The sequence below is a fragment of the Schistocerca nitens genome, chromosome 3, assembly GCF_023898315.1.
Source record: "Schistocerca nitens isolate TAMUIC-IGC-003100 chromosome 3, iqSchNite1.1, whole genome shotgun sequence".
NCBI lineage: Eukaryota > Metazoa > Arthropoda > Insecta > Orthoptera > Acrididae > Schistocerca > Schistocerca nitens.
Genome location: NC_064616.1, coordinates 67199230 through 67226655, shown reverse-complemented (window position 1 = coordinate 67226655; position 27426 = coordinate 67199230). Strand labels below are relative to the sequence as shown.

Below are 27426 nucleotides of genomic sequence, written 5' to 3'. Positions count from 1 at the left end.
AGCATTCAACATATTTCCCCATACACAAAGTGCATGTCAGTGATTTCTGCAAAGCTATACTGGTACTTCCCCATCATATTTTAGTGTACATGTCTGAATAACATTGAGTAATAAATGGGTCAGTCGTTGATTCATAGCACATTCTGCCATGAGTCAATGTAAATACAATGCAACAGAGCCACCTTATGGACAAGTAAAGTAAACAAAATTGCATCATGACTTCCTAGTAATCAGACTCATTGTCCTTATTTCCTTGCAGGAAATAAAGAATGTATATATAAATAAACAGCACACTATGCATAAACTTGTATGCATGTTAGTTGTAAATAAGGTGAAAAATAGTAATGCTAGACAAAGCGGTACACAAGTTTACTTCCATATCTCCTTAAGCTGGCTTGTTTGACCCCAGGTACTCTACCTCAAAATTGTTCAGTGAAGCATTCTCTATGTCCTATTACATTTTGCACTCTCTTTATGTATGTCTATGGATAAAACCATTTTGAAGACTGCTGTAAATTCATTTTAATTTTTAATCTCTATGCAAAGAATGTCCAATAATTATGATTACACAAACACACACTTTAAACACATTATTAAGTCTGTGATGGCAGTACAAGAGAACAGGACATGATGATGAAGGGTATTCTCCAAATTGTGGTTAATTACTAAAATAAAGCTGCATACATTTTAGTTGCAGTAACATACGAGTGAAGTCGCTCTGTATCCCATTTTTGTTCGCTGGAGCACATATGTTTTCTGATAGTGGAGGTGGAATAAACAAGAATGCAACCACTTTGTTTGCACGGGATGAACTTTGTACATTTTTCATCTGTGGCACGGACTATAGCAAGGAACTCTTTCCATACATCACTCTTTCCCTCATGGAACATGTTGGAATTGTACACAATGCAGCACAATTTTGTTTTAGACCCTCCCCAAGTCCCACAAAACTCTCACTATTAGAGACCATCTGAATCTGACAGTCAGTCATTTTCACCCTGTCAGTGCTGCTCAATAACAGAAAGATCATACATTAAACATCAGTATTAAGTCATGATTAGCCTTGACTTCCCTACATGCTTCAGGAAGGAGGAATGATTCAACAAGTAAGAAGCAACTGCAGTGCTGCCATTCCAGACTCATCAAACTTGCAGAATTGTAGTGAAAAGGAAGGTAATCAGTATAAGACTGACATAACAGTAATGTTTCTAATGTCTGCAAACCTCAACAATTAGGCTCATAATTGCTGTATTTCTGATCTCTACAATACACAAATGAAGGTCACTATTATGAAAATAAAAAGGTACAACAGATTTTGCCATAAAATTTCCATTTCTTCTTTAGAACTGAGCCCTATATATTTTAATCTAACATGGCATACGTGTTCTTTCAAACAAAGAGGACAAATTAGTACATGTTTTATATTAGAACATGTACGCTGTTTACCCTATAATAGACGGATAATGAGGAGATATGTGGGGTCTAGGAGCACATGAGATAAACAAAACAAAAACAGAGCCACAAAAGTAGGGCTGCAAAGAGGAAGGCATAGGTGGGGCCGCAAAGAGGAAGACAAAGGCGGGCTACGAAGAGGAAGATGGGGGGTGCAAAGAGGGTGAGGGGTGTGAAGAGGATGGGGGGGGGGGGGGGTACTGGGGAACAAAAAGGAATGATGGTTGTCCACTAGAAGCATGGCGTGGGCACTGGAAACTGATCTTCTGAATTCTAGTCAAATTCACTTGTGGGACCTCTGTGTGCCTGCAGAAAATTTCTGCAGTTTTACTGAATGTATTCCTGAAGTAGCGAGATACTTGGGGATACGGTGTGTACATACTGCAGGAATCTACCAGTGCCAGGTCTCTCTCCATACACTGCAAGGAATCAACAGATACAGCAATTTCCTAACACAGGTTATTTTTTTATTTATGATGTGCTTCAAACAGATGTGATGTTCAGGTTTACAGATGCAAATAATCAGATATTCTTACTGAGTGTGTATTTAGCAGATTGAAACTAAATGTTTAGCATGGCATTTCTGTGATTATACAAACATTCTTTCTAGAATAAGAAAACAATGGCAGCAGCAGAAGCAACAGCGGAAGTTGTAGTGGTAGAAGAAGAGGAAGACAAAGAAGGGGGAAAATCAACAGTAACTAATATATAAATTAAATAGTGAATATGAACAAAAATCAGAACAGGTGATATTAATTAAAGTATAGGTAAATTAAGACTTTGTGCACAAAGGACTATACATAAATTAAGAATCTGTAGATATAAGACTACTAGCAAACCCAGCGATGCTTTGCTGATGCTAAATATGTATATCCAAATGTGATGCATGTGAACAGGTTTTCAACAATATTAAGGCCAAACACCATGAATTACCAGACTTTGAACATGGAACAGTAGTTGGAGCTAGACGCATAGGACATTCCATTTCAGAAATTGTTAGGGAGTTCAATGTTCTGAGATCCACAGTATCACGAGTGTGTTAAGAATACCAAATTTCAGGCAATACCTCTCATCACAGACAATGAAGTGGCTGACGACCTTCACTTAACAACCAAGAGCAGCAGCACATGTGCAGAGTTTTCAGTGCTAACAGGCAATCAACACTGTGTTAAATAACTACAGAAATCCATGTGGGATGTACCACAAATGTATCTGTTACATGAGTGTGGTGAAATTTGGCATTAATGGGCAATGGTAGCAGATGACCAATGTGAGTGCCTTTTCTAATAGCATTATATGGCCTGCAGCACCTCTCCTGGGCTTGTGGCCGTATTGGTTGGATCCTAGATGACTGGAAAATGTGGCCTGGTAAGATGAGTCCTGATTTCAGTTGGTAAGAGCTGATGGCAGGGTTTCAGTGTGGCACAGACCCCATGAAGCCATGCACCCAAGTTGTCAACAAGGCACTATGCAAGCTGGTGGTAGCTCCAAAATGGTGTGGGCTGTGTTTACATATAATAGACTGGGTCCTCTGGTCCTACCAAACAAATCATTGGTAATGTTTGGCTACTTGGAGACCATTTGCAGCCATTCATGGATGCAATGTTCCCAAACAATGACGGAATTTTTATGGCTGACAATGCACCATGCCACTGGGCCACAATTGGTTTAAAGAGCATTCTGGACAATTTGAGATATCGATTTGGCCACCCAGGTTGAGAGATCAATTCATGCACAAAATTCTGCACCGACAACACTTTCACAATTATGGATGGCTACAGAGGCAGCATGGCCAAATATTACTGTAGTGGACTTCCAACGACTTGTTGGGTCCATGCCATGTTGACTTGCTGCACCATGCCGGGCCAAACGAGGTCTGACGTAATATTAGCAGGTATCCCATCACTTTTATCATGTTAGTGTAGCAATATAGGTATAGATTAAGAAACTATGAAGTTATCATAAAGTGCATATCGAACTAGATCAGAATGTCACCATATTTAATAACAAAAAGAAACATGAATACACATTTTACCTCTCATAGTTGTAAAATTACAGTTTCACTTTCAGTGCATAAAAACGGAGCTCCAAATGGCCTTCCTGCACATGAGCTGCATCTTTGTATAGTCCTCCATTGTCATCATAATTGTATAGATGTGGTGAAGACTAATGCAAAATATCGTTGGCAGCATTAAAACATGCACCAGTATACAAATGGCACTATACTGAATGTATGAGAGGGGGAAATGAATGAGACATAGTAATATGTTTATGGACCTGAAGTCAGTTTTTCAAACCACTGAAGGATGTATACGAGGCATAGCAGCACATTCATGGACATGGAGCCACCAGCGGTGTCCATGCATGTGCAGTGATAGTACAGAGAGATGGAAAGGCGTAGTGTAAAGCTATTTTTTATCATATAAATTATTCCTAAGAAGAGCATTTCTTCATCTGTTCTAATACAAATATTTTTAGAAGAAACAAAAGTTTAATTTTCTTCGAAATATTATTATATAAAATTAAAACTGAAAGTCTGAGAAGAGATGATTTTCTTATGATTAACTCAGTCACTTGTGAAATATTTAAACACTGTATGTGCTGTCCTGAAGTCTGTAACTTGCAAGTACAGCACAGTCCCGCTAATCTGAACTGTGGTAATCTGAACATTCGGTTAATCTGAACATCAGAAATGTTAGTCTAAGTATGGAAAACTGTGTGGTAAACTGCTGTACATAGACACTATTTTAATTTACACAGTTCAGCAAACATGTATTAGAAAAATTGGCATGAAAACATTAGGTTTAAGTAATGCATAAAAATCAAAGAAAAGCTGTCAAACTTGCTAAAATACAGTGGACATTTTATCTCTCCTTTTTGGATGACAAAAACTCAATCATTGTTTTTTGGTGTAATGAAGACAGTCTGTTATATGACACATAGTTGCGCCATCACCTCATAAATATCAAATCAGCAGGTGTAGCAGTGGACTGTTGTTCCAAATAACATACCATGAGGTGAAGGGCTTTTGCTACATCATTGTGTGGCACCAGCTCTCCTTTGCCGCTTTTAGGCTCATTATCACTTCCGTCATAGCAGTCCACTTCTTCCTGGTGTTGAGTCACAGCAGCAACTAATTCAGTGTCAGTAAGGTTCTCAACACATGCCCCATCTTCTTCACTAGCTTCTTCACATACAGGGATTGTCTGGCAGTACATTTTCCTCTTCATTTTCAACTAGGTTGTCTTGAAATTCAAGAGATGTCCACAGTTTTCTCCATGATTTTCTCAGCGTATTTTCTGAAATGTTCTGCCATGCCTCAGTGGCTCAATAAACAACATCATTCACATTGGTCTTTTTTATTTTGTCCAGTAAAGGAATGTTATCATCTTGGATCAGCAATCTTAAAAATATTTTCTGTAAATCAGTTCTAATGTTTGCAGTATGCCCTGGTCCACTGGCTGTAGAAGTGGTGTAACATTTGGCAGCAATAACTTTGCCACAATTTCACCATCACATAATTCCTCAGTGCTGGGGTGAGATGGTGCATTATAAAACGGTTCAAATAGCTCTGAGCACTATGGGACTTAACATCTGAGGTCATCAGTCCCCTAGAACTTAGAACTACTTAAACCTAACTAACCTAAGGACATCACACACATCCATGCCTGAGGCAAGATTCAAACCTGGGACCGTAGTGGCCACGCGGTTCCAGACTGAAGCACCTAGAACCGCTCGGCCTCACTGGCTGGCGGCATGTTATCAATCAAAAGGATTGCATGGGGAGACAAATGAGTTTCCTTAGAAAACTATCAAACATAGGGAACAACCTGGATATGAAACCATTCTTTGAACATCTTGCCATCCCTCCATGCTTTTTTCTGGTTGTGATAATAAACAGGCAGAGACTTCATGTTGCAGTTTTTAAAAGCTCTGGGCCTAACAAATTAGCCGATCAGAATTAAAGGCAGCTTGTGATTACCAGCAGTGTTGTTGCATGCTAATAAAGTCACATGATCTTTGCATATTTTAAGGTCTAGAACGTGGTCTTCTGCTTTTGATGTTAGGCTTTATGTTGGCAATGCTCTAAAATTAAGGCCAGTCTCGTCAACGTTATAAATTTGTTGGGGAGAAAAGTTTCCCTCTCTTATCATTTTTTCAAACTCACCCAAGTATTCCTTTGTTGTATCACAGTCAGAAGAAAGCTTCTCTCCAGTAATTGTTAGCTGACGGGTTCCTTCACTTTTTTTGAATCTGCCCAACCAACCCGTACTCGCACTAAAAGACTCATCACCATTCATTAACTTGTTCAGGTAAACAGCCTTCTCCTGAACCATTGCTCCACTCAAAGGAGTGAGTTCCCCTTTCTCTTTCCTGTGTAAACCAAAGGAAAACAGCTTCATCTACTTTATTGCACTTAGACTGTTTCAATGGCTGCCGAATTTAGTGTTTTTCCTGAAGACATTGCACAGAACTGTTCACACTTCACTCGGTTCTTCTTGCAATGGCAAATGATTGCTTTACCAACACCCTGTTCTGTTGCTTGTTTAGATACATTCTCATCATTGTCTATTCACTTCAAAGCATTCAGTTTTTCTTTGAGAGTTAACATTGTATGTTTCCGTTTACTCATGATGAAAAAAAAGTACACCACTGCACCTGAACGAATACAATAAAACTGTTACGCATGCCAGCGATCGATAACTAACATAATCAAGCACTTTGCCAGCCAACTGGCAGTGCACTGACCTCAGACACTACAAAGGTCTCAACAATGCACAACAACAAGGGCAGGGAGTGAGAGTAAGCCATTGTTCCCCCGCTTGTTCCCATTTGTTACCATGGTGTAGCTACTTATCTGCTTGGTATACTTTATTCTAGAAACTTGTCACCGTAATTCCAGCTAATCCAAACAAATCGGTACTCCAAACAAGGCCTGCTCCCAATTATTTCGGATTAACGGGACTCTACTGTACTTATTTCTCATTATGTCACATGCCACTCACAAATAATAAAATAGTTACAACTATTTCATTTTTCAAAAATAAATGTTTGCACTTTGTAGCCACAAAAATCATACTGCACATTGAGTATGGATAATCACCATTGGCTTATCCAAGATAATCAATAACCACCATGTTAATTAATTTTAAAGTTATTTTTCGTACATGAACATTTATGAAGTATCATATTAAGTGAACTATTATTAAAAGGTATAGTAAACAAAAATAGTTCACTTAAATCTCATTTCAGCAAATTTATTAAGTAATAACAAAACCATGGAACATGTAACTACCCAAGCGGTTACTGTACCTTGATCTTATTTAGATTAGGAAACATCTCAGTTTAAACTTGTGTGACAATAACTTCTCAAGTAGGCTTATGAGGCATTCACCTTTACACCACAATGAATGTCAAATGGATTACAATTGGACAATGAACAGACTCCCACGAACTTGAAAATTTTTAAGTTAAACTACTATGTGACAATAAGAAAATTAAAGTGAAACACACAACTAATTATTAATAAGTAGCAGACATAACAGACAAAACTGTCACAAATAGTTATTTCTGCATAAAAAGATTTATGACCACTAAACACTGTTCAGCTGTATTCACAGACCTGAACAGCTACGTCTTGCAAAATACTCTACGCTATTCTCGCATAAGCATTAGATTATCTTACATTTCTGTACCATCTCTGTCTCTATCCTGATCCTCTTCACTTGTTCTGCTGTCTACATTTTCATCTCCTCGAGAAGGGGATCCACTGTGAGATTTCTGCTGTTTCTCAGCCTGAAATATATTGAAAATACCCAAATTTGAAAATCACTAGATTCTCACAACACTGACAGTCATTATCTACTTTTATTTCCAAATAAATATACATTTGTGATAATTTCTTGCCAGAACACATTTTCAATGCACAGGAACAATATGAACAACAAAAATGACAACTTTCTACAGCAGCAAAAGAAGTACCATCAATATATTTGATAAGAATGGGAAAATATGAGACAGAGAGCAGAGAGTTAAGGGATAATGATGATGGCACCTGGATTAATGGTTGACACATCATGCAGGATACAACAGGACATTTAAACAGTGGAAAAGATAAGCTACCGCTCTAACAACATTTCATAATGATCTCCTGGTACTACACTATCTTAAAAATAACCACTCTATATGCACGAAGATTTACAAATGAATTTATTGCCTACACAAAGCACAAATGCAAATTACCATTTAGACTCCATGATCTGTTTATCATAACACAAAGCAAAGTCTTCAAGGAACTGTAAAAATTCCAGGAATACATTAGTAAATAGAAAGAACAGTTGCAACACACTTTTGTATGATACATCATTATTGCCAATTGCAGAACTGAAGCTTTCTCTACATGCTGCAGTGTGCATTAATACCATTAAAGGAAAAGAATTATCTACATATTCTACAAATGGATTTTTATTTAACTCAGAAAGTTACTGCATATAATATTTAAAGCAATTTTTAGTATCAAACTCAAGTACACTTGGTTGTTATTTATTTTTAAATTTATGGAGAATTTGAATTCCCTAGTGTCTGTTATTGAGCATGTTATTAATAACATGAATAAGAATGTAAAACTTGTTGGGAAATTTTGACTCATTTTTTTGATGCTAACATGTAAACTATATTTATAATTCAGAAAGAGGAGTTCATCAGAACACTTAATATTTTAGTAGTCTTTTTCATTGTGCCTGTCTGCGACTCAATGCCTCCTCTATGTGGTGAGAAGCAATCTATCCTTTCCATAATTTTGTTATTCAGTTTTATTATATCATTGTATTACAGTATTGAGTTGTACATAAATGAAATTTTCACACAGATATATATCTAGCATGTGACAATTAACACCTATTTCAAGTGCTATGTTATTTCTTTAAAGGTGGGTATTATGGATTTTCTTAAACTTAGGACTTACATTATTTTCAGTGAGCTAATGGTAAGTCAATTCAGCTATTATACTGTCTGCTTGTAGTTTGACCAAGTTAGATCCCTTTATCACCACCAGTAAAAATTACAGTATCTGAAAAGTCTTTCACTGATTTTGAGAGATCATGTATATCAGTGCCAGACCACATGTGTCAGATTTGTGTGCTGATTTGAAATTCTAGAATTTCACAATTTTACTGTTTGAATCACTCTTACATAATCTTTCATTGATTGTATCAATACTCATTTGTGTTGTTCTATATTGTGAAATTTTCAACATTTGCAAGTACCGCATTCAACTCATACGGTTATTGTCAATAGTAGGCTTAAACGTTTCTGTGATTTATTAAACTTCTTGAGACCAGTAGGTGTATCCTTGTTCAAAACAACTGTTCTCTAATCCCACTGTAAAAATTATGAGAAAAATAGGTTATTTTTTAGAATCTTTGGACGATTACAAAACTATATTTCTGAAAATTTGTAAGTTACAAGAGTCGACGCTAACTTATTTCATCACAAGTCAGCACTTATGATACACAATAACTGCCAATGAATACATCACCATGAATTTCATTGTAGATAAGTGCAAATAAAAGTACATTTTTGAGAATTTTCAGAAGTTACCATTGTCCTGTGCATAAACTAATTCACTGTATTAAATCAGTATTTGTGATTTAGTTACTCTAGTGGATATTGTAACTAACAAATTGCATTACTTTTAATTTTCCATTTCTAGAGGAGTATATATTACCTACATTTATTGTGAATTAGATCTATTTTCAAGTTTGTCAGACTATTATTAGCCTCAATTTTTTAAAGAAAAATAGCAATTTTACCACAGATTTTCTGTTGCCTTAATAGAAATCTTGTTTTGTGTATTTGCTTCAACTCTTATAGGGCATTAGTTAAAAAATTTAGTTCAACAGATTAAAAGATAATCTGCAGGCTAAAAGATAATCTGCAGGCTAAAAGATAATCAGCAGGCTAAAAGATAATCAGCAGGCTAAAAGATAATCAGCAGGCTAAAAGATAATCAGCAGGCTAAAAGATAATCAGCAGGCTAAAAGATAATCAGCAGCCTTAGTTTAAAGTTAGTTGTTCATTGTCCTGTAAAACATTGCACCAACCAATATGCACCCTTATGGTGACTGCTGGTCTCAAATGCAAGATGAGTTAGTTGATGTTCATAAATAGCTGGAAATCGCCTGACTATTGTCAAATGATTGGCAGCTACTGTGAATCAGTGGGTTGGAAGAGCTCGCAACAGTCATACACCTGTGGTACCAGAGGTACATACAGTACTAACATCTCCTGTGGGTCCTGTCTCCTCTGCAAATGTGGGATCTGTCATTACTCATCCACTTGACTATGAGTGGCATGTCAATGGTAGATCTAGGCATCCTGTACATGTTAGTCAGGGATCAGGGAGGACTCAGTATGTTATACCAACACCCCTAACCAACAAGTTCAAGACACTGTCTTCACTGAAACTGAGCCAATGGGAATCACTCTGGCTGTTTTGGGGAAACCATCTTTGTCCCTTATTAAACTTATTGTGCATGTCTGGAAGCCTCATTCAACATGATGAAGAGGCTATTCCAGCAGCTATTGATGGAACATGGTTGAACCAACTGCAGATTGTGGTGCATGTTGGAGCAAACGGTGCCTGTTGTCTGGGCTCTGAGGACATACTTCAATCATTCCACACTGAGAAGACCAGCCTTGCTCATAAAGCTCCAGTGACACAATTTGCAGCATTGTCACCAGAACTGATCAAGGTCCTCTGATTCTGAGTCAAGTGCAAAATGCTGAACCAAAGACTTTAGAGGTCCTGTGACAAGCTAGGCTGTGACTTCCTGGACTTGCACCATAAGGTTGAGAACTGTAGAATCACCCTAAGTGGGTCACATGTGTGCTACAGATTAGAGGCTGCTACCCAGGTAGCTCACTGTTCATGGGGTGCATACAAGATCTTTTTTTTTTTTTTAATTTTATTTTAAGATGAAGCAACTATCCATCCAGTCCAGATAATGACAGCTGCAGGAGACTAAGAAGTATAACTATAAAATAAAAATAATGTCCCCTACAGGTGAGAATATTAAAATCCTAGTACTTAACTGCTGAAACATTCACAACAAAGTTCAAGAGTTTGAAGTGGTCCAGAAATGCAGTGAATCTCACATACTGCTAGGTACAGAAAGCTGGTTGAAACCTGAAATTGATAGCAGTGAAATTTTGGGGGAAAATTTAAGGGTTTATCAAAAGGACAGGCTAATGGAAATGGAGACGGTGTCTTTGTTGCAGTAGACAAGAAACTTGAGTCCACCAAGAGAGAAATTGAAGCTGCATGCGAGACTGTCTGGGTAAGACTCAGTATGAGGGTGGGCATAAAAAGGTAATTGGATTCTTCTATTGCCAGCTAGACTCACCTCCTGATATAACAGAAAACTTTAGTGAAAACCTCAGGCTGCTTGTACGTAAATTCCCCAATCATATTATAATCACTGGTGGAGGCTTTAATCATCTGACAGTGAATTGGGAAAATTACAGTTTTGTTAGTGGTGGGCATGATAAGACATTATTGAATAACTTCTCTGAAAACAATTTTGAAAAGAAAGCCTGGAACCCCACTCATGACGGAAATACATTGAATCTAAGGGCAACAAATGAACCTGACCTATTTGAGGATGCCCACACCAAAACTGGTATCAGTGACCATGACACGGTTTTGCCAACAATGATTACCAAAGTATAAAGGACAACTAAAGCAAGTAGAAAGATATATGTGTTCAGCAAACTGGATTAAAAAAATCAGTAATATTCTATCTCAGTGAGAAATTTGACACTTACAGCAATGAACAGAAGCATGTATGAGGGTTGGAACTTAAATAGTGGCAACTATTTATTCACAACCAATACAAAAGAGTTACTTGCTTGCAGCTGTTACTGTCCTTCAAAGTAGTCACTAGCATTGAGTAGAACCTGTTGCCAGCGATGTGGAAGGTGTAGTATACCATTAGCAGAGCCTGTTCTGTTGATGGTACGAAAGGAGCAGTCTACTGCCTGTTGAATCTCTGGAACAGTTGTGAAGTGAACGCCATGAAGTGGTTCCTTCATCTTCGAAATCAAATACAAGTCACAATGACTTAAGTCCGTGGAGTATGGTGGATGGTACAGTACTTCCCAGCCCCATCAACCGAACAGAGCAGCCATAGCTTGCGTTGCATGCACCCGCGCATTGTTGTGCAAAATAATGGATGGGTTGTGCAGAAAGTGTCGCCACTTCTTTCGCAAAGCAGGTCACAGATGATGCTCCAAAAACAAACAGTAATACTGTGCTTTGACGGTCTGCCATGGAGGAACATAATGCATTAGAATAACACCATCACAGTTGTACACGAGAGTCACCATAACTTTAGACCGCTCCATTCGCACCATCAACAGAACAGGCTCTGCTAACTGTATACTACACCTTCCATATCACTGGCAATGGGTTCTACACAATGCTGGTGACTACCTTGAAGGACAGTAACAGGTGTAAACATGTAACTCTTTTGTATCAGTTCTGAATAAATAGTTGCCACTATTTAAGTTCCAACCCTCATAGACAAACTATCGCTCAAGTTTAAAAGAATAGTTGACCATCACTTGATAGATATATACCCAGTAGAACAGTTCATAACGGAAGAGCTTTCCTTGGTGTACAGTCACTATGAAGAAACTTATGAAGAAACAGAGACTACTGCATAATAGGTGCAAAACAAAGCACAGGGCTCCAGATACCAATATGCCATATGAAACATGTTTGGCTGTCAAAAGAGCAGTGCATGAAGCCTTCAGTGACTACCATAGCAGAACACTGTCAAATGATCTTTTACAAAACCCAAAGAAATTCTGGTCATATGTAAAGGTTGTTACTGGCACCAAGATTAGTGTCCAGTCACAAATGAGACAGGAATTTAAACCGAGGGTAGCAAATCAAAAGCTGAAATGCTTAACTCCATTTTCAAATGTTCCTTTACAAAGGAAAACTCAGGAGACTTGCCCATATTTATTCCTCGTACCACTGAAAAGATGAGTGAAAAAAGTGTTTGTGTCAGTTGTGTTGAGAAACAGCTAAAATCAAACTGAGCAAAGCTCCAAGGCCTGACAGAATCCCTCTCAGATTCGACACTGAATTTGAGGCTGAGTTAGCTCCTCTTCTAACTGTAATCTATTGCGGATCCCTCAAACAAAAAACCATGCCCAGTATTTGGAAGAAGCACATGTCACATACGTTTACAAGATGGGTAGTCAAAATGTTCCATAAAACTACTGTCAAATATCCCTAACTTGCTGTAGAATCTTAGAACATATTCTGAGTTCACACATAATGAGGTATCTCAAACAGAATGACTTCCTCCATGCCAATCAGCATGGATTTCAGAAACAATGATCATGTGAAACCCAACTTGCACTTTCCTCAAATGACATACTGAATGCTTTGGATCAAGGCAGGCAGGTAGATGCAATACTTCTTGATCCCCAAAAAGCATTTGATTCAGTACCACATCTACATTTATTGTCAGGAGTATGATCATATGGGGTATCAAGTGAAATTTTTGACTGGATTGAGGATTCTTTGGTACAGAGGATGAAATATATCTTGGTTGGAGAGTCATTGTCAGATGGAGAAGTAACTTCGGATGGATCGCAGGACAGTGCATAAAGACTCTTGCTGTTTACATTTTATATAATGGCCTTGCAGACAACATTAATAGTAATCTCAGAATGTTTGCAGATGAAGCAGTTATCTATAGTGCAGCACCATCTGAAAGAAGTTGCATAAGTATTCAGTTAGATCATGATAAGATTTCCAACTGGTGCAAAGATTGGCAACTTGCTTCAAATGGTCAAAAATGTAAAACTGTATGCTTCTCAAAGTGAAAAAAAAAAAAAAATTATCCTATGACTATAATGTCAATGACTCACAGCTAGAATATGCCAACTTCTACAAATACCTGGATGTAACACTTTGTAGCGATATTAAGTGGAATGTTGGCACAGGCTCAGTCATGGATAAAGCAGATGGCAGGCTTCGATTTATTGATAGAATACTGGGATCAGTATAAAAAGGAGATGGCTTGCAGATCACTCATGCGACCTATTCTGGAATATTTCTTAAGTGTGTGGGTCCTGTATCACATAGGACTGACAGGGGATATTGAATGTACACACAGAAGGGCAGCACAAATGATCATAGGTTTGTTTGACCTGTGGGAGAGTGTCCCAGAGTTGCTGAAGAAACTGAATTGGGAGACTCTTGAAGACAGTTGTAAACTATCCCGAGAAAGCCTACTTAAAAAGTTTCAAGAACCACCTGTACATGATGACTCTAGGAATGCACTTCAACTACATACTTACTGCTCACAAAGGGATTAGATTTATTACAGCATACAGAGAGGCATTTAAACAATCATTCTTCCAACACCCCATAAGTGAATGAAATGGGAAGAAACCCTAATAATTGGTAGAATGGGACATACCCTTTGCCATGCATTTCATGGTGTACTGCAGAGTATATACATAGATGTAGCTGTAGATATCAGTGAAAAACATGTGAAAGCCAAGAACAGAACTTAGAGAAATGCCAAATTCAATGAACCACTATTCTAAACTTTCTTTTATTCCAGTAAAGTCTATTCATATAATTGTCTGTTTTATGTTATGGGGGTATTACTGCAGCTGTACTAATAACATTAATGTTAAATCTCACTTTCACTGCTTAGTTCTGACAAATTTCAGTAGCACAGTCAAAAACACCTTTTCTATAGCAGATTTTTGCATGAATCTCAATCTACCTCAACAACCATTTGTGGTGTTATGGATCCCATCTTAGAAATGAGATGATAAATAGTAGAAAAGATTTGATGAATGAACTGTATTCTATCTGGTAAAACATGTTGATGCTTTGGTATATGCACCTGCTGATAATGCCATGGCAATAAAGGGTGCAGAACCAACGATGCGGGCAGCCAGCAAACTGGTCACAACAGCTGCTGACAGAGCATGTCTGAAAGAGCCTCTGATGACCAAGGAGAGAAAATAACGTGGCCACCAAGTCAGTTCACTTGTGTGTTTGCTAGTTTAGGAGCCAGACCTGCTAATATTCTGTGATACATAGACAGTTGGTTGTTTAGGGATCTCTCTCTCTCTCTCTCTCTCTCTCTCTCTCTCTCTCTCTCTCTCTCTCTCTCTCTCGCTCTCTCTGTTTGCTCTCTTGACATATTATGTGTGCTGTTAACATTCCTGGCTTTTGCAAAGTTTTAATTGGTTTAGTTCTTCAGGTGTTAGAACACTCACTGTTGACAAGTTGGTACAGCCCAGGCAGGGTGTTGTGTATTCCACCTGTCTGTGTGTTTATGCATGTTAAACCTGTACACAGGGAACGAGTCGTACAGGTGGTGATGAGTCTGACTCACACGTGCATCAGTCTTGTAGCATCATCATGGAGGACCAAATTATGGAATTATGGCAGCAGCAGCTGCATATATAACAGCAGCAGCAAACAGCAACCCCCCCCCCCCTCCTCCTCCAGCTTTAGGGTTTTCTGACATAGACAGAGAGGTTGGACATCTACCTGAAATGTTTCTTGCTCTACTGCAGTGTAAGAAAAGTTAGTGACCATGTAGACATGAGTACTCACTCCTCCTTCCTCCCAGTTTCTTTCTTACAGTTTGGTGCAAAAGCTTTGTCCACACGTGGAGCTCACTTTGTTGAAATCTGATGAGTTGTCTACATTGTCAACTGCACATCCTGAGCATAAATTGCATGCCACAGCAGTGTGCCTTAAGTTAAATCAGCAACAAAAGCAGGTTAACAAGTCATATGTGGAACGGATGGTTGAGCCACATGGTTTATTGAGTGATTGCAAGTTAGACTGTAGCCAGTGTGGTGTATCTTATGTGGATTCCATTATTTGCAATGTAATTATTCAATTAGCCCCAGACGAGTTGTTCCAAGCGAAGGCTTTAGAGTTATCTGACCCATCTCTAGCTGACATGGCACAGTTAGCACAGTCACATGGGTTGTTTGCAATGGCCCAGGAAGCCTTTGTCGATGAGTGCCACATAGCAGTTCTTCCCATAGTATGTCATCAGACAACACAGCAGGGTCTCATTTACTAAGGACACATGTGTCCAGGTCAAACGTGGTTGTCAAAAAGTGGTCTCATCATGGCTCTGTTGAGCAACTTAATAAGGTAGATACTAAGAATAAACTTTCCTGCTTTTGGACTAGCCTTCACACAATTGGGCAGTGGTGGTCAAATTTCTGGTCCAGTATGGCACACAGCAGTCATCTTTGCCCTGCATTGGGTGTGGCAGTCAGCGAAAACCTTCTAATCCAAGGAGCATCCCATCATAAGTGGTGCAAATTTCCACATTTAAATAACGTTTGTTTCAAGTGCAACCAAAGGGCCACACCACCGGTGTGTCTGCTATTCAGCATATGGTTTGCAATATGATAAGTAGTCTATTAAGGCACTTCCCATGCCAAGCTCACAACATGGCAAATGGCTCATAAGCTTGCACTGGATCATCTATTTTTGGACACTCAGTTGAATTTCAGCTTGATAATGGAGCTGCGACCTTGTTGATCAATTTGGCTACGTATCATGAACTGAGTAGCCCACTGTCACAAATAGTTAACAAGGCAGTGGTTCCCACTCTCGCCAGTGACTTACTGACACAATATAAGAATTTGGAGCACCAAGTAACATTATTAATGGTTGATTCCCCACCAGTGTCAAATATTTTTGGGTTGGACGCTTTTACATTTGATTTCAAAATTGATGATCATTTTGATTAGGTGTCACCAGCCACTCCTTTTCATGACCTAGACTCCCTTTTGCAGTCCCATAAACAGTTATTTGAGCCAATAAAGCAACGGATTTTTTGGGCCACATTGAGCTGAAGCTGTCTGGAACACATAAGTTTTGTCATGCTTGCCCTTTGCCATTTGATATGAGAGATGTAATTGTAGCTGAATTAGACAGACTACAGGAATTAGAGATCATGCCACATGCTGCACTGAGTTGGTAGGCAACACTGTTAGTTATGGTTAAAAAACACAATGGGACAATTCAGTTGTGTGGCAATTTTAAAGCCACAGTTAATGCCTAGAGTGAGGTAAAAGTTTATCCGATCCTTCACCCCACGGAGCTCTTGGCAAGGTTGGCAGGTTGACACTATTTTTCAAAGATTGCTTTGAGAGACACTTATCTGCAGTTTCTCCTCAGTGCTGAGTGGCATCAGTTGCTCAGTATTATTATACCATTTGAGCTCTAGAAGTTAACCATATCGCCTTTTGCTGTTGCATCAGCCCCAGGAATTTTTCATAGTTTTACAGAGCAGAAAGTCCACCATATCCTAAAGTGTGCAACTTATATGGATGATTTAATTGTGACAAGCACCACCAGGGAAGAACATTTGCAAACCTTACAGGCAGTTTTACAGGCAGTGGAGGACAGTGGTCTGCATTGTAAGTAAGAACAGTCTACATTTTTAGCACCCAGTGTCAAGTATTTAGGACACAACCTAAATAAGGAGGGCAATAAACCACACAATGACCATGTCACAGAAATTGACAAGTTTCCCATCCCTCTGAACTTGAAAGAGGTGCAGTTGTCCCTTGGCAGTGTGAACTACTATAATAAATTCATACCAAATGCACTGGAGGTCTCGCCCCCCTCTAAATCAACTTGATAAGAAAGTTATGAAATTTGTTTTATGAGGCACTTGTTAGCAAGCTTTTTTGTGGCTAAAACATCACTTATGCTCTTCCCCTTGTCTTGCTACCTCTGATCCAAAGAAAAGCTTAATATTGGCCACTGATGCATTGTGGTATGGGACTGGTACCATACATCCCCACAGAAATCCAGACATATTAGAACAACTTACTGTTTTTGGTCTAAGACTCTCTCAAAATAGTTACTCCCAAATAGAGCAAGAAGTGCTGGCAATCATCTATGGTGTTAAAAAGCTTCACATTTTCCTGTGTGGCCCCAAATTTCACTTGGTCACAGACAATAAACCATTGGTGGTGGTGTTTAATCCTATGGCCAGACTCCCTGATGAGACACCTTACAGAATACAGCATTGGATATTATTTCTCAGAAATTATTTTTATGATATCCATTTTTGGCCCACTGCACAGCATGCTAATGTTGATGTGTTGTCCAGGTTGCCTATGGGTCTCAATATGGAGTGTGATTGGAAAGAAACAGTTTGTTTAGCGATTGATGATCCTTTACAAACAACACTGCAAGAATTTCCCATTACCATCAAAGAAGACGCATTGGCCACAAGTCACAACCCGGTGTTGTGCAGTGTTGATGCAGTGGTTCAAACAGGATGGTCCATGCACCTTCCTAAGGATGCGCATCCCAATTTTTGTCCTCATAAGAGTGTCTCACTGTAAGTCAGGGAATGCTGTTGCTTGAAATGTAGGATAACAAGTACTGTATTTTATTTCCACCTTAACTCTGTCTACACATACTCCAGTTGCTGCATTCTTCTCATTGCAGAAAGGGGGGGGGGGTGTCTCCCATAAAAAGCATTAGCTTGTTTGCATGTACATTGGCCTGTGCTAAGCACACATATCGAAAATGCAGTGCAGCAGAGTCAGGCCTGTTCCTAGAACCAAGTGGCCCCTCATTGTGGCCTCAACTGACTCTGCTATGGGATAGGATACATGTGCATTTTGCAGGTCCCTTTCTTGGGGAAATGTGGTCAACATTGGTGGACACCATGTTCAACTTCTACTTTACAGCAATGATGTCCATCACAAGAGCAAGATCCACAGTCAGGGGGCTCACAACCATATCTGCAATAAAGCATCAGAATTTCATGTGTTATGTTGCCACAATGGTATCCAGTAGCTGATGACCTCTTGTTTCCATCCAACTTAGATGTAGAGCAGATGGCCAGCGCATTTAAAACCCATAAGAGTAAGGAGGAGAGAAGGGGGGGAGTGGGGAGGCAAACCCTGCTGACAGAAGATGCTGTTTCACATTTCTTAGCTATGAACATTCCCCCCCTCAGTAGCCTGGCAGGGCCTCCAGCAGTCTCATTTTACACCCCATTTCTGCAACAGTGTGTTGGTTTGGGCGCACACATCTGGGTGTCAACAGATACGACGATAGTCCAACACAATGGTCGACAACTTTTTGAGGTTGTGGTAGGAGACACAGAAACCACAGTTATGACCACAACATGAGCAAAGCCAGCTGCCACTTAAGGAGCCAATGCCAGGGCATATACCTGTAAGTACGATGGCAGTATTTCCCCCAGCATATAAGGTAATGGGATTCACCAAGACTGTTACTTAAGGTCACAACAGCATTCCTCTACTACAGTGTGGGGACAGCAACCAATGGAGGTTGAGCCACTCCATTAGACACCAGCTCAGCTGCTCACTGAACACAGTGAAGAAGAGTTGTCATATTTTGCGTTGCCCTTGGCGCTGGTGGCCACACCTCTGGATGCTAACATCCCAATGGAACCGTACGCTTCTAGTCTCTCTCTCTCTCTCTCTCTCTCTCTCTCTCTCTCTCTCTCTCTCTCTCGGCATATTATGGGTGTTGTTGATAATTCTGGTGGCTTGTGTGCAGTTTTGACTGGTTCCATTCTTTGAACTTTTGAACACTCACTATTGAAAACTTGCTATGGCCTGCTTATTTCTCACTATGTAGGGGGCAGTCAACAAAATATTATCATATTTGGAGGAGAAAGTTAGTAATTGAAATTTCATGAAAGATCTCGCCACAGCAAAACATGCTTTAGTTTTAATTAAAGCCATCCAAACTCTTATGACAATCAATTAAAGATGTTTTATTTTATTTTGTTTGTTTCTCTGATGTTCATAAACACAATGTTATAATTTCACATTCATGTTTGGCACACTTTCCCAATGATTAATCTGTGCTGTCATATGGGAATTATACAGTAGTCTCAGTGGTACAAGACCAATTTTTTTGTAATGTGTGTGTGTGCATTATGTATCCCCCATTTGTGAATTTTATTCTTTTAAATCCATACAACATTAATGAGTTGTAAAAGGTGCACCCTTGTGTCCATTGTTTCACATGGCTATACAAATAGATCCTATCAGCCTGCCCATGAAATGAATATTCTGCCACTGTTAAATGGAACAGTGAAGTGGTAACTATTACTATACGTATGAAATATTCGAGACAGTCTAACTTCAAATGCACACAAGTGTCAAACATAAATATTTCTCGCAAAGGCATCAGGAAATTTATGAAATTATCTAAAAAAATTATATATTTATTGGTGACAAATTCCTGTTGTTGGATTTTACATCAAAACATGTTGAATATAAACTTTCATTAATAGCTCAAGAATGAAAAGTACTTGACAAATGTTTATACAGAATTTGTCCTTATTTCCTACATCTAAACATACATCTACAGGATAGCTCTGCAATTCACAATTAAGTGCCATGTAGTGAGTTCACAGAACCAAATGCCTTGTAGTGAGTTCACAGAACTGCTTTCAGACTATTTCTCAACTGTACACCTCATTGAATAGTGTATAGGAAAAATGAATACACAAGTTTTTCCATGCGAGCTTTGATTTCTCTTATTTTATTATGATGGTTATTTCTCACTATGTAGGGGGCAGTCAACAAAATATTATCATATTTGGAGGAGAAAGTTAGTAATTGAAATTTCATGAAAGATCTCGCCACAGCAAAACATGCTTTAGTTTTAATTAAAGCCATCCAAACTCTTATGACAATCAATTAAAGATGTTTTATTTTATTTTGTTTGTTTCTCTGATGTTCATAAACACAATGTTATAATTTCACATTCATGTTTGGCACACTTTCCCAATGATTAATCTGTGCTGTCATATGGGAATTATACAGTAGTCTCAGTGGTACAAGACCAATTTTTTTGTAATGTATGTGTGTGCATTATGTATCACATTTTTGTACCAGTTTAGGAAATAAAACATTGTCATTATCCGACAGTGACAACCAGTGCTGTTTTACTGTGACTCCTCTATCAGTTTATGGGCCCAGCAATCACCAAGTGAGGAGTGACATAAATAACATAATATACCAGGTACTGTACCAAAAATGCGTGTGAGAAAGACATTTTGAGGTTATTCTGCCAAGTACAAATGAAAATGTAACTGTAAAATAATAGAAAGCCACATTACAAGAATTAAAAAGCTCTAATGCATTGACAGCTGGCTGGCCTACAAGTTTGAAGTGTCAGGGGAGCTTGGGATATTGTCACAGATCAGACACTTAAAACAGTGTGTAAAGATGACGAACACTGCAGCAATACAGACATATGAAAAAGATCTTACAGTGTGGGAAAAAACAGCCAATGCAGATCAAAAAATTATCATCAGAACAGAACTTCAATTCAGGAGACAACCTTCTACATATTATTCAACTGCCATGTGGACCAAACTACTCTGAGTTTACAAACAGAAAAACAATGTAAGCATTCATTAATTGAAGCAGGAATGGTACAACTTCAGAAAGTATATTTCAAGCAATATGGCTACATATATTTCACAGTTAGAAGACATGGTACATCACTAGAGGAATGAAGGTGAAAGTATTTCAAATTCTATGGTAATTACAAAACTGTTAATGATGTTATCAATGAGTAATACCATTTTCTGAGGCTGTGGGAAATAATCATTTTCTGAGTGTGTGGGAATTGACAGATCCTGATCAACAAACACTAGCAGATTTGACCTCAAGATAGTTGAGAGAAGAAAACTGTCCAAGTCTCCAGAACTATATGGAGGGGGAGGTTTTTCTTGCAGGTCGCAAACAGAGAAACAAACACTCTAAGAATAACAAAAGTGTGTTGAAACTCTACATCAAAGGATAAAGATCAGAAATTGAGAGAGGGTGCCATGATAACAATTTTTTTTCTTCAGTAACAGACAAGCATACAGATGAAAATGTGTGGTTTTTAGATTCAGGTGCTACTGATCACATATGTAACAAAACTGAACATTTACAGATGTGTGGTTCATCTGAGAGTAATGCCCAGTCTGTATTGGGGATGGTCTCTTCACTCTTCAGAAGGAAAAGGTGACAAACATTTTAGCCTATGATGGAGAAAGATGGATTAAGAAACATCTATAAAATGTTTTGTGTGTGCCATGTATTCAGTTCAGTTTATTCTCACTTGGAGCAGCTCTAGACAAGTGAATAAAATTTAAACCTGGTAAGAAAACATGCAGAATCTTCAAGAGGGAAAACATTATTGCAGTAGGATTTCATGAAGAAAAGTTGTATAACATGAAGTTTAAGATTTCATTGAGTGAAAATGACATTTTTGGGCAAACTTGGGTACTAAGGTAGACCTTAAAATGTAGCCCAAAAGACTTGCATATCAAAACTTTCTCCAGGCAGAAAAGTATTTGAAGGACAGACAAATTCTATTTGAGGAAGAAAATAAAAGCTTTTTTTAAGGAAGAACTGTCTGTTGAAGAAGAGTAAAACATCATTAAGGGTGATCTGCCTACTCCAAAGGAAGCATATCAAGCAGAAGAAGGGGAAATTAAATCATCTGAAGAAGAACCATACTCTGAAATCAACTGTGCTAAACATAAAGTCAATGGAGATTGCACAGAATCAGTGAATCAAATAAGAAGCAGCCTATAAGACATGGCAAAAATCAAAAAGCTTATTAGATATGCCAACCTTAATGTAAAATCTGCATATGTGCCAAGTTTTATGAACACATCTCATAGCAAGATGCTATACAATGTCACAGCTCAGAAAATTCCAAAGAGGCCATGCAAGAAGAAATGCATGCACTTAATCTTAATTACACTTGAACCATCACTGAACCACCAGAAAACCAAGACATTCTCAACAACAGGTGGGTACTCAAAGTGAAGAGGAAAACAGAGGGAAATACGCATTGATTTAAGGGCTGACTTGTTGCAAGAGGATTCCAACAAAGGCATTGCATGGACTGTACTGAAACCTTTAGTCAAGTTGTAAGATTTATCTGCATAAGAATAATATTATTTACTGCAGCATCCAAAGAGATGGGCCTGAGTCAGTCTGATGTTAACACTAAATTTGTATAGAGTGAAACCCATACCAAGATACATATGCAACAACCAGAGGGCTTTGAGGATGGCACCAAAAGAGAAGAAAAATATCTATAGACTGAAACAAGCATCTTTACTATGGAGTCAACAATTCAACAGCATGCGAAACAAATCCATCCTGACAGCAACCGATGCAGATCCCTGTGTTTCTGTAAATGAGAGGAGTGGACTCTTCACCATCCTAGCTATTCCCATCAATGATGGTCTGGTTGTACCAGAGTATACAGAACAAACAATGTATTTGTGGTGTCACCGCCAGACACCACACGTGGTAGGTGGTAGCCTTTAAATCGGCCGCGGTCCGTTAGTATACGTCGGACCCGCGTGTCGCCACTGTCAGTGATTGCAGACCGAGCGCCGCCACACGGCAGGTCTAGAGAGACGTCCTAGCACTCGCCCCAGTTGTACAGCAGACTTTGCTAGCGATGCTATACTGACAAACTACGCTCTCAATTGCCGAGACAACAGTTAGCATAGCCTTCAGCTACGTCATTTGCTACGACCTAGCAAGGCGCCATTACCAGTTTATATTGACATTGTAATTATGTATCATCAAGAGCGATGTTCTCCAATAATGGATTAAAGTTAAGTATTCCAGAAGCTATGTACTATTTTTGGCTACTATAACTACTTTACCTTGTTCCAGACCTCATGCCAGTCTGCGTGAGCTTAAACGCGTGCATTTCGGCCTTCTCTAGCAACACGGTGTTGGCTCTTCTGCCAACACATCAATCTGAGTTGGGACTCAGTTAAAAAATTATCAGTGCTCTATTCCATCAAGCTGTTGGAAGCCTGCACTATCTATCAGGGGCAACCAGAACTGACATCAATTTTGCAGTGGAAAATACTAGTCAGCAACTCAAAAAACCTGGAGACACACATTGGAAAGGAGTGAAGAGAATTTTCAAGTACCTAAAGCGAATAGTTTCTTACAGCTTACATCATTAAGGAGTGGGGATAGTTGTTTGTCTGTGTTTAGTGACTCAAGATACGCATGGGATGTTCTTCCTCAAAAATTAACTAAAGGTTTTGTACTTAAACTTGGTCTAGCAACCAGAGCTTGGAACTTGCAGAGGCACAAGGTGGTGACCTTGTTAACAACAGATGCATTTCAAATATTCCCTGTATATAGATTTATTACTGATGCTCATAAGGCACTGCTAACTAGACTCTCAAGCTATTTCACTGTAGTTCTAGCAACTAACACATCATATAAAGTTATGAATATTGGGGTTAAGTTTTATATCATTAGCAAATATCATTAACTGTGCTTCAGTTATTAGCAACAGTAGCGCATCCATGACCTATCCGCAAGCTAGCTGTGATCACATAAGGGTGTTATAATAATATATCAGCTTCCCAAGCCATGAAACTTCAGAGAATATGATAATTAAGAAACACTTACATGGTTTCACAAGACTTTCCACTCTTGTATGATTTGATCTTTCATCCATTAAAATAAATAGCATCAAATTTTGGGCTCATGGGCATTTGTACCATTGCAAAGCAAAGGTATTTTTATACCGTACCTGGGTCTTGATTATTATTTAGCACCTCTTTCCAGTAGATATTTCACTGCACAAATATTGATTCACCTTAGCTAGTTTTTATTATGTGGTTTCTGGTTGTTTCTCATGAGAATCATTCAGAATTATCTACCATCTCTGCCAGCTTCCAATACCTTAATTTTTTCTTTGTTTTATTACCTCTCATGAAAGGATTACTTATTATGTGGTGATATAAGCATTTGTTCTTTCAGTTCATGTTTGCACTGTTTCTGAAGTTGTTATGCTATTGACCATATGTATTAAAACCATTTCATCTTTAGATTGTTAGTTTTAAGAAATTGCTGCAGTTAAGAACTATTGATATGAACATCATGTTACATTAACAGTCTGTATGAAAGAGACTGGTCTCCCCCCCACCCCACCCCAACACACACACACACACACACACACACACACACACACACACACACACACACAAAACCTTACTTACTTCTTCTTCTGCTTCCTTTTCTATGGCTGTCAGCGATTCTGCATCTGCCAGGTTGTCAACAGCGATAGCCAAGAATACATTTAACAAAATATCTTGTTGTTTGTATTAAGGAAGACTCATGTAATAACACACCAATCCTGAAGAGCCATATATAAGAAACAGACATAGAATAGAATGCCAATCAACAAAATCTTTGTAATTCTCTCAAGAAATGTGCTCATGAGTTCACCTATCTCTACGTAATGCACACTATGGAGAACACTATTACACACAAAGGACAGTTATTAAGTGAATGTGTTTTATTACAACTTTTGTCCACATATAAGTACAATAAAATATTGTTTAATGGAACTAAACTTACTCCCTTAACATTACATCATAGATTTCTCATAGTCACGAAGCAACATTCACTTTCACATTAGCACACACAACATGGCCATGCCACTGTCGTCATGGAGGATTAACAATGTAATACTTTTTGTGGTCATAATGAGTGAAACTGTCTTAAATCAACATCGCAATGAACATTAATGAAGGTGGCAAATGTTTAAATAAAGGAAGAATTTATAGATGGAAAGAAATGAGAAATACTGATCAGGAGCCGATAAAATCACAAGGATATAGGATTTATAAGGGAATACCAGGGAAAAGAGTCATGAAACAGTGTCCACAATTTGGAACAGGATTCGTGGTGAGTCTGAAAATAATAGAGTCCATAATAGAATTTAAAGCACAATCTCCCAGGCTCTCAACATTAACTCTAAAAGCTGCAAATAAAATGTACACAATAATAAATGCCCATGCCCCGACAAATGAGAAAAATAATAAAAAAGAACACAGAGAAGAGGTAGAAAAATTTTGGGAGCTCTTAGATCAAACGACGAATAACATTAATAAAAATCACATCAAAATTTTAATTGGAGACTTCAATGCCCAGTTAGGAAGGGAAAAGAGATATAGAGACATAATAGGGAAATGGACAGCACAAAGAAGAACAAACAAAAATGGCATAAGACTAGTGGAATTTTGCAGAAACCATGACATGATCTCAAAGTCGACGTATTTTAAGAGAAGACCAAGTAAACTAAAAACTTGGAAACATCCAGACTGGAAAAAAGGAGAATGGCAACTGGACCATGTCTGCATGGATAAGAATTACCACAAGGAAATTTACAATGTGAAAGTACTGAGAGGGACAGATACCGGATCAGATCATTACATGATAAAAATTAAAATTAAATTAACCCCATTAGCAAAGAAAAAATCCCACCAGAAGAAGAAGAGAACCTATGACCCTCATAAACTGATACAAAATGAGGATTATGAAGCACAAACCATGGATATAAAAATAACAGATGATCTGGAAGAAATAATTCCCAAATTGAAACAAATAGCTGAACAAGTTGCCCCTATAAATCCAAGGAAAAAACACCAGTGGTGGAACGATGAATGTGATGAAGCAGTGTTGGATCGACACCAAGCCTGGTTAAGGCATCAAAATGAAAAAACAGAAAAATCATATTTGGAACTCACAAAGCAAAGGAAGACAACACAAAAAATAATAAGGAGAGTTAAACGTCAGTACCAAAAAGATATACTTCTAATGATAGAAACAAATAGTGAAAAAACAAACTCAAGAGACTATTACAAAATATTTGGCAGACATTTACAAAGATATGATCCTCCAACATTAATGTTAAAAGATAAAGATAATAACCTAGCCCATAGCAATAGTAAAAATACAGAAATTCTAGCAGAAACATTTAACAAGTTACTAAATTGTGAAGATCCCCCAGAACTTCTTCAGATAAACACAGAAACCCCAATTAAAACACCAGCAGAAAATATAAATCCACCTACAATTAATGAGGTCTACAGAGCTTTGAAATAACTCAAAAACTACAAAGCAAGTGGAGAAGATCAAACATTTGCTGAACTTTGGAAATATGCAGCAGAACCAGTAAAGATAGCATTACACCAATGCATATTAAAAATCTGGAATGAAGAGAAATTACCAGAAAATTGGACTACTGCTATAATACATCCATTACATAAGAAAGGGGAAAAATCAAATCCAGACAACTATAGAGGAATTTCCCTTTTGGACTGCACGTATAAGATCATGTCAAGAATACTATACAACCGCTGTAAAGATCAACTAGAACTGGAACTGGGAGAATACCAAGGAGGATTTAGATCCTGGAGAAGCTGCCCAGAACAGATAATCACCTTGAAGTTAGTTATGGATGTCTACAAAAGAAGGCAAAAACAACTAGTCATAACCTTTGTAGATTTCAAAAAGGCATATGATTGCATCCATAGATCTTCAATGATGAAAATATTAAGGAATTTTGGACTTCATCCTAAATTAATAAAAATGATACAGTTAACCTTAACAAACACCAAATCCAAAGTAAAATTTAGAGGAGAAATATCTGAACCATTTACGATTAAAACAGGATTGAGACAGGGAGATTGTTTATCACCATTGCTATTCAATTGTGCTCTTGAATATGTAATGAGAGAATGGTACAAGGAAAATCCTATGAATATTAAAATTGGAACTAAGAAAGATAAAATAAACCTAAATTGCTTGGGATTTGCTGATGACCTAGCATTACTAGCTAATAATATTCAGGAAGCCACGAAACAAATAACAAGCTTACAAAATATAGCACAAAAATTAAGACTCCAGATATCATTTGAAAAGACTGAAATAATGGTAACGGATCCACTTGTAATAGATCACATCACAGTGAATAATAGGGAAATTAAAATAGTGAAACAATTTAAATACCTGGGTGAAATTATAACACATAAATTGGACGAGAAACCTGCATGG

The 27426-nt window shown here is 38.1% G+C and overlaps 1 protein-coding gene across 1 annotated transcript in view; it reads right to left on the bottom strand.

Annotated features, from left to right (window-relative positions):
* The window catches only part of LOC126248026 (muscle calcium channel subunit alpha-1), a 922345-nt gene that overhangs the window by 318985 nt on the left and 575934 nt on the right, over positions 1–27426 (bottom strand). Inside the window, exons 16-17 of the mRNA XM_049948623.1 lie at positions 24585–24676; positions 7139–7248 (exon numbers count right to left, since the gene is read on the bottom strand). Of these exons, the coding sequence (XP_049804580.1) occupies positions 7139–7248; positions 24585–24676 (202 nt within the window). The remainder of the gene's footprint in view (positions 1–7138; positions 7249–24584; positions 24677–27426) is intronic.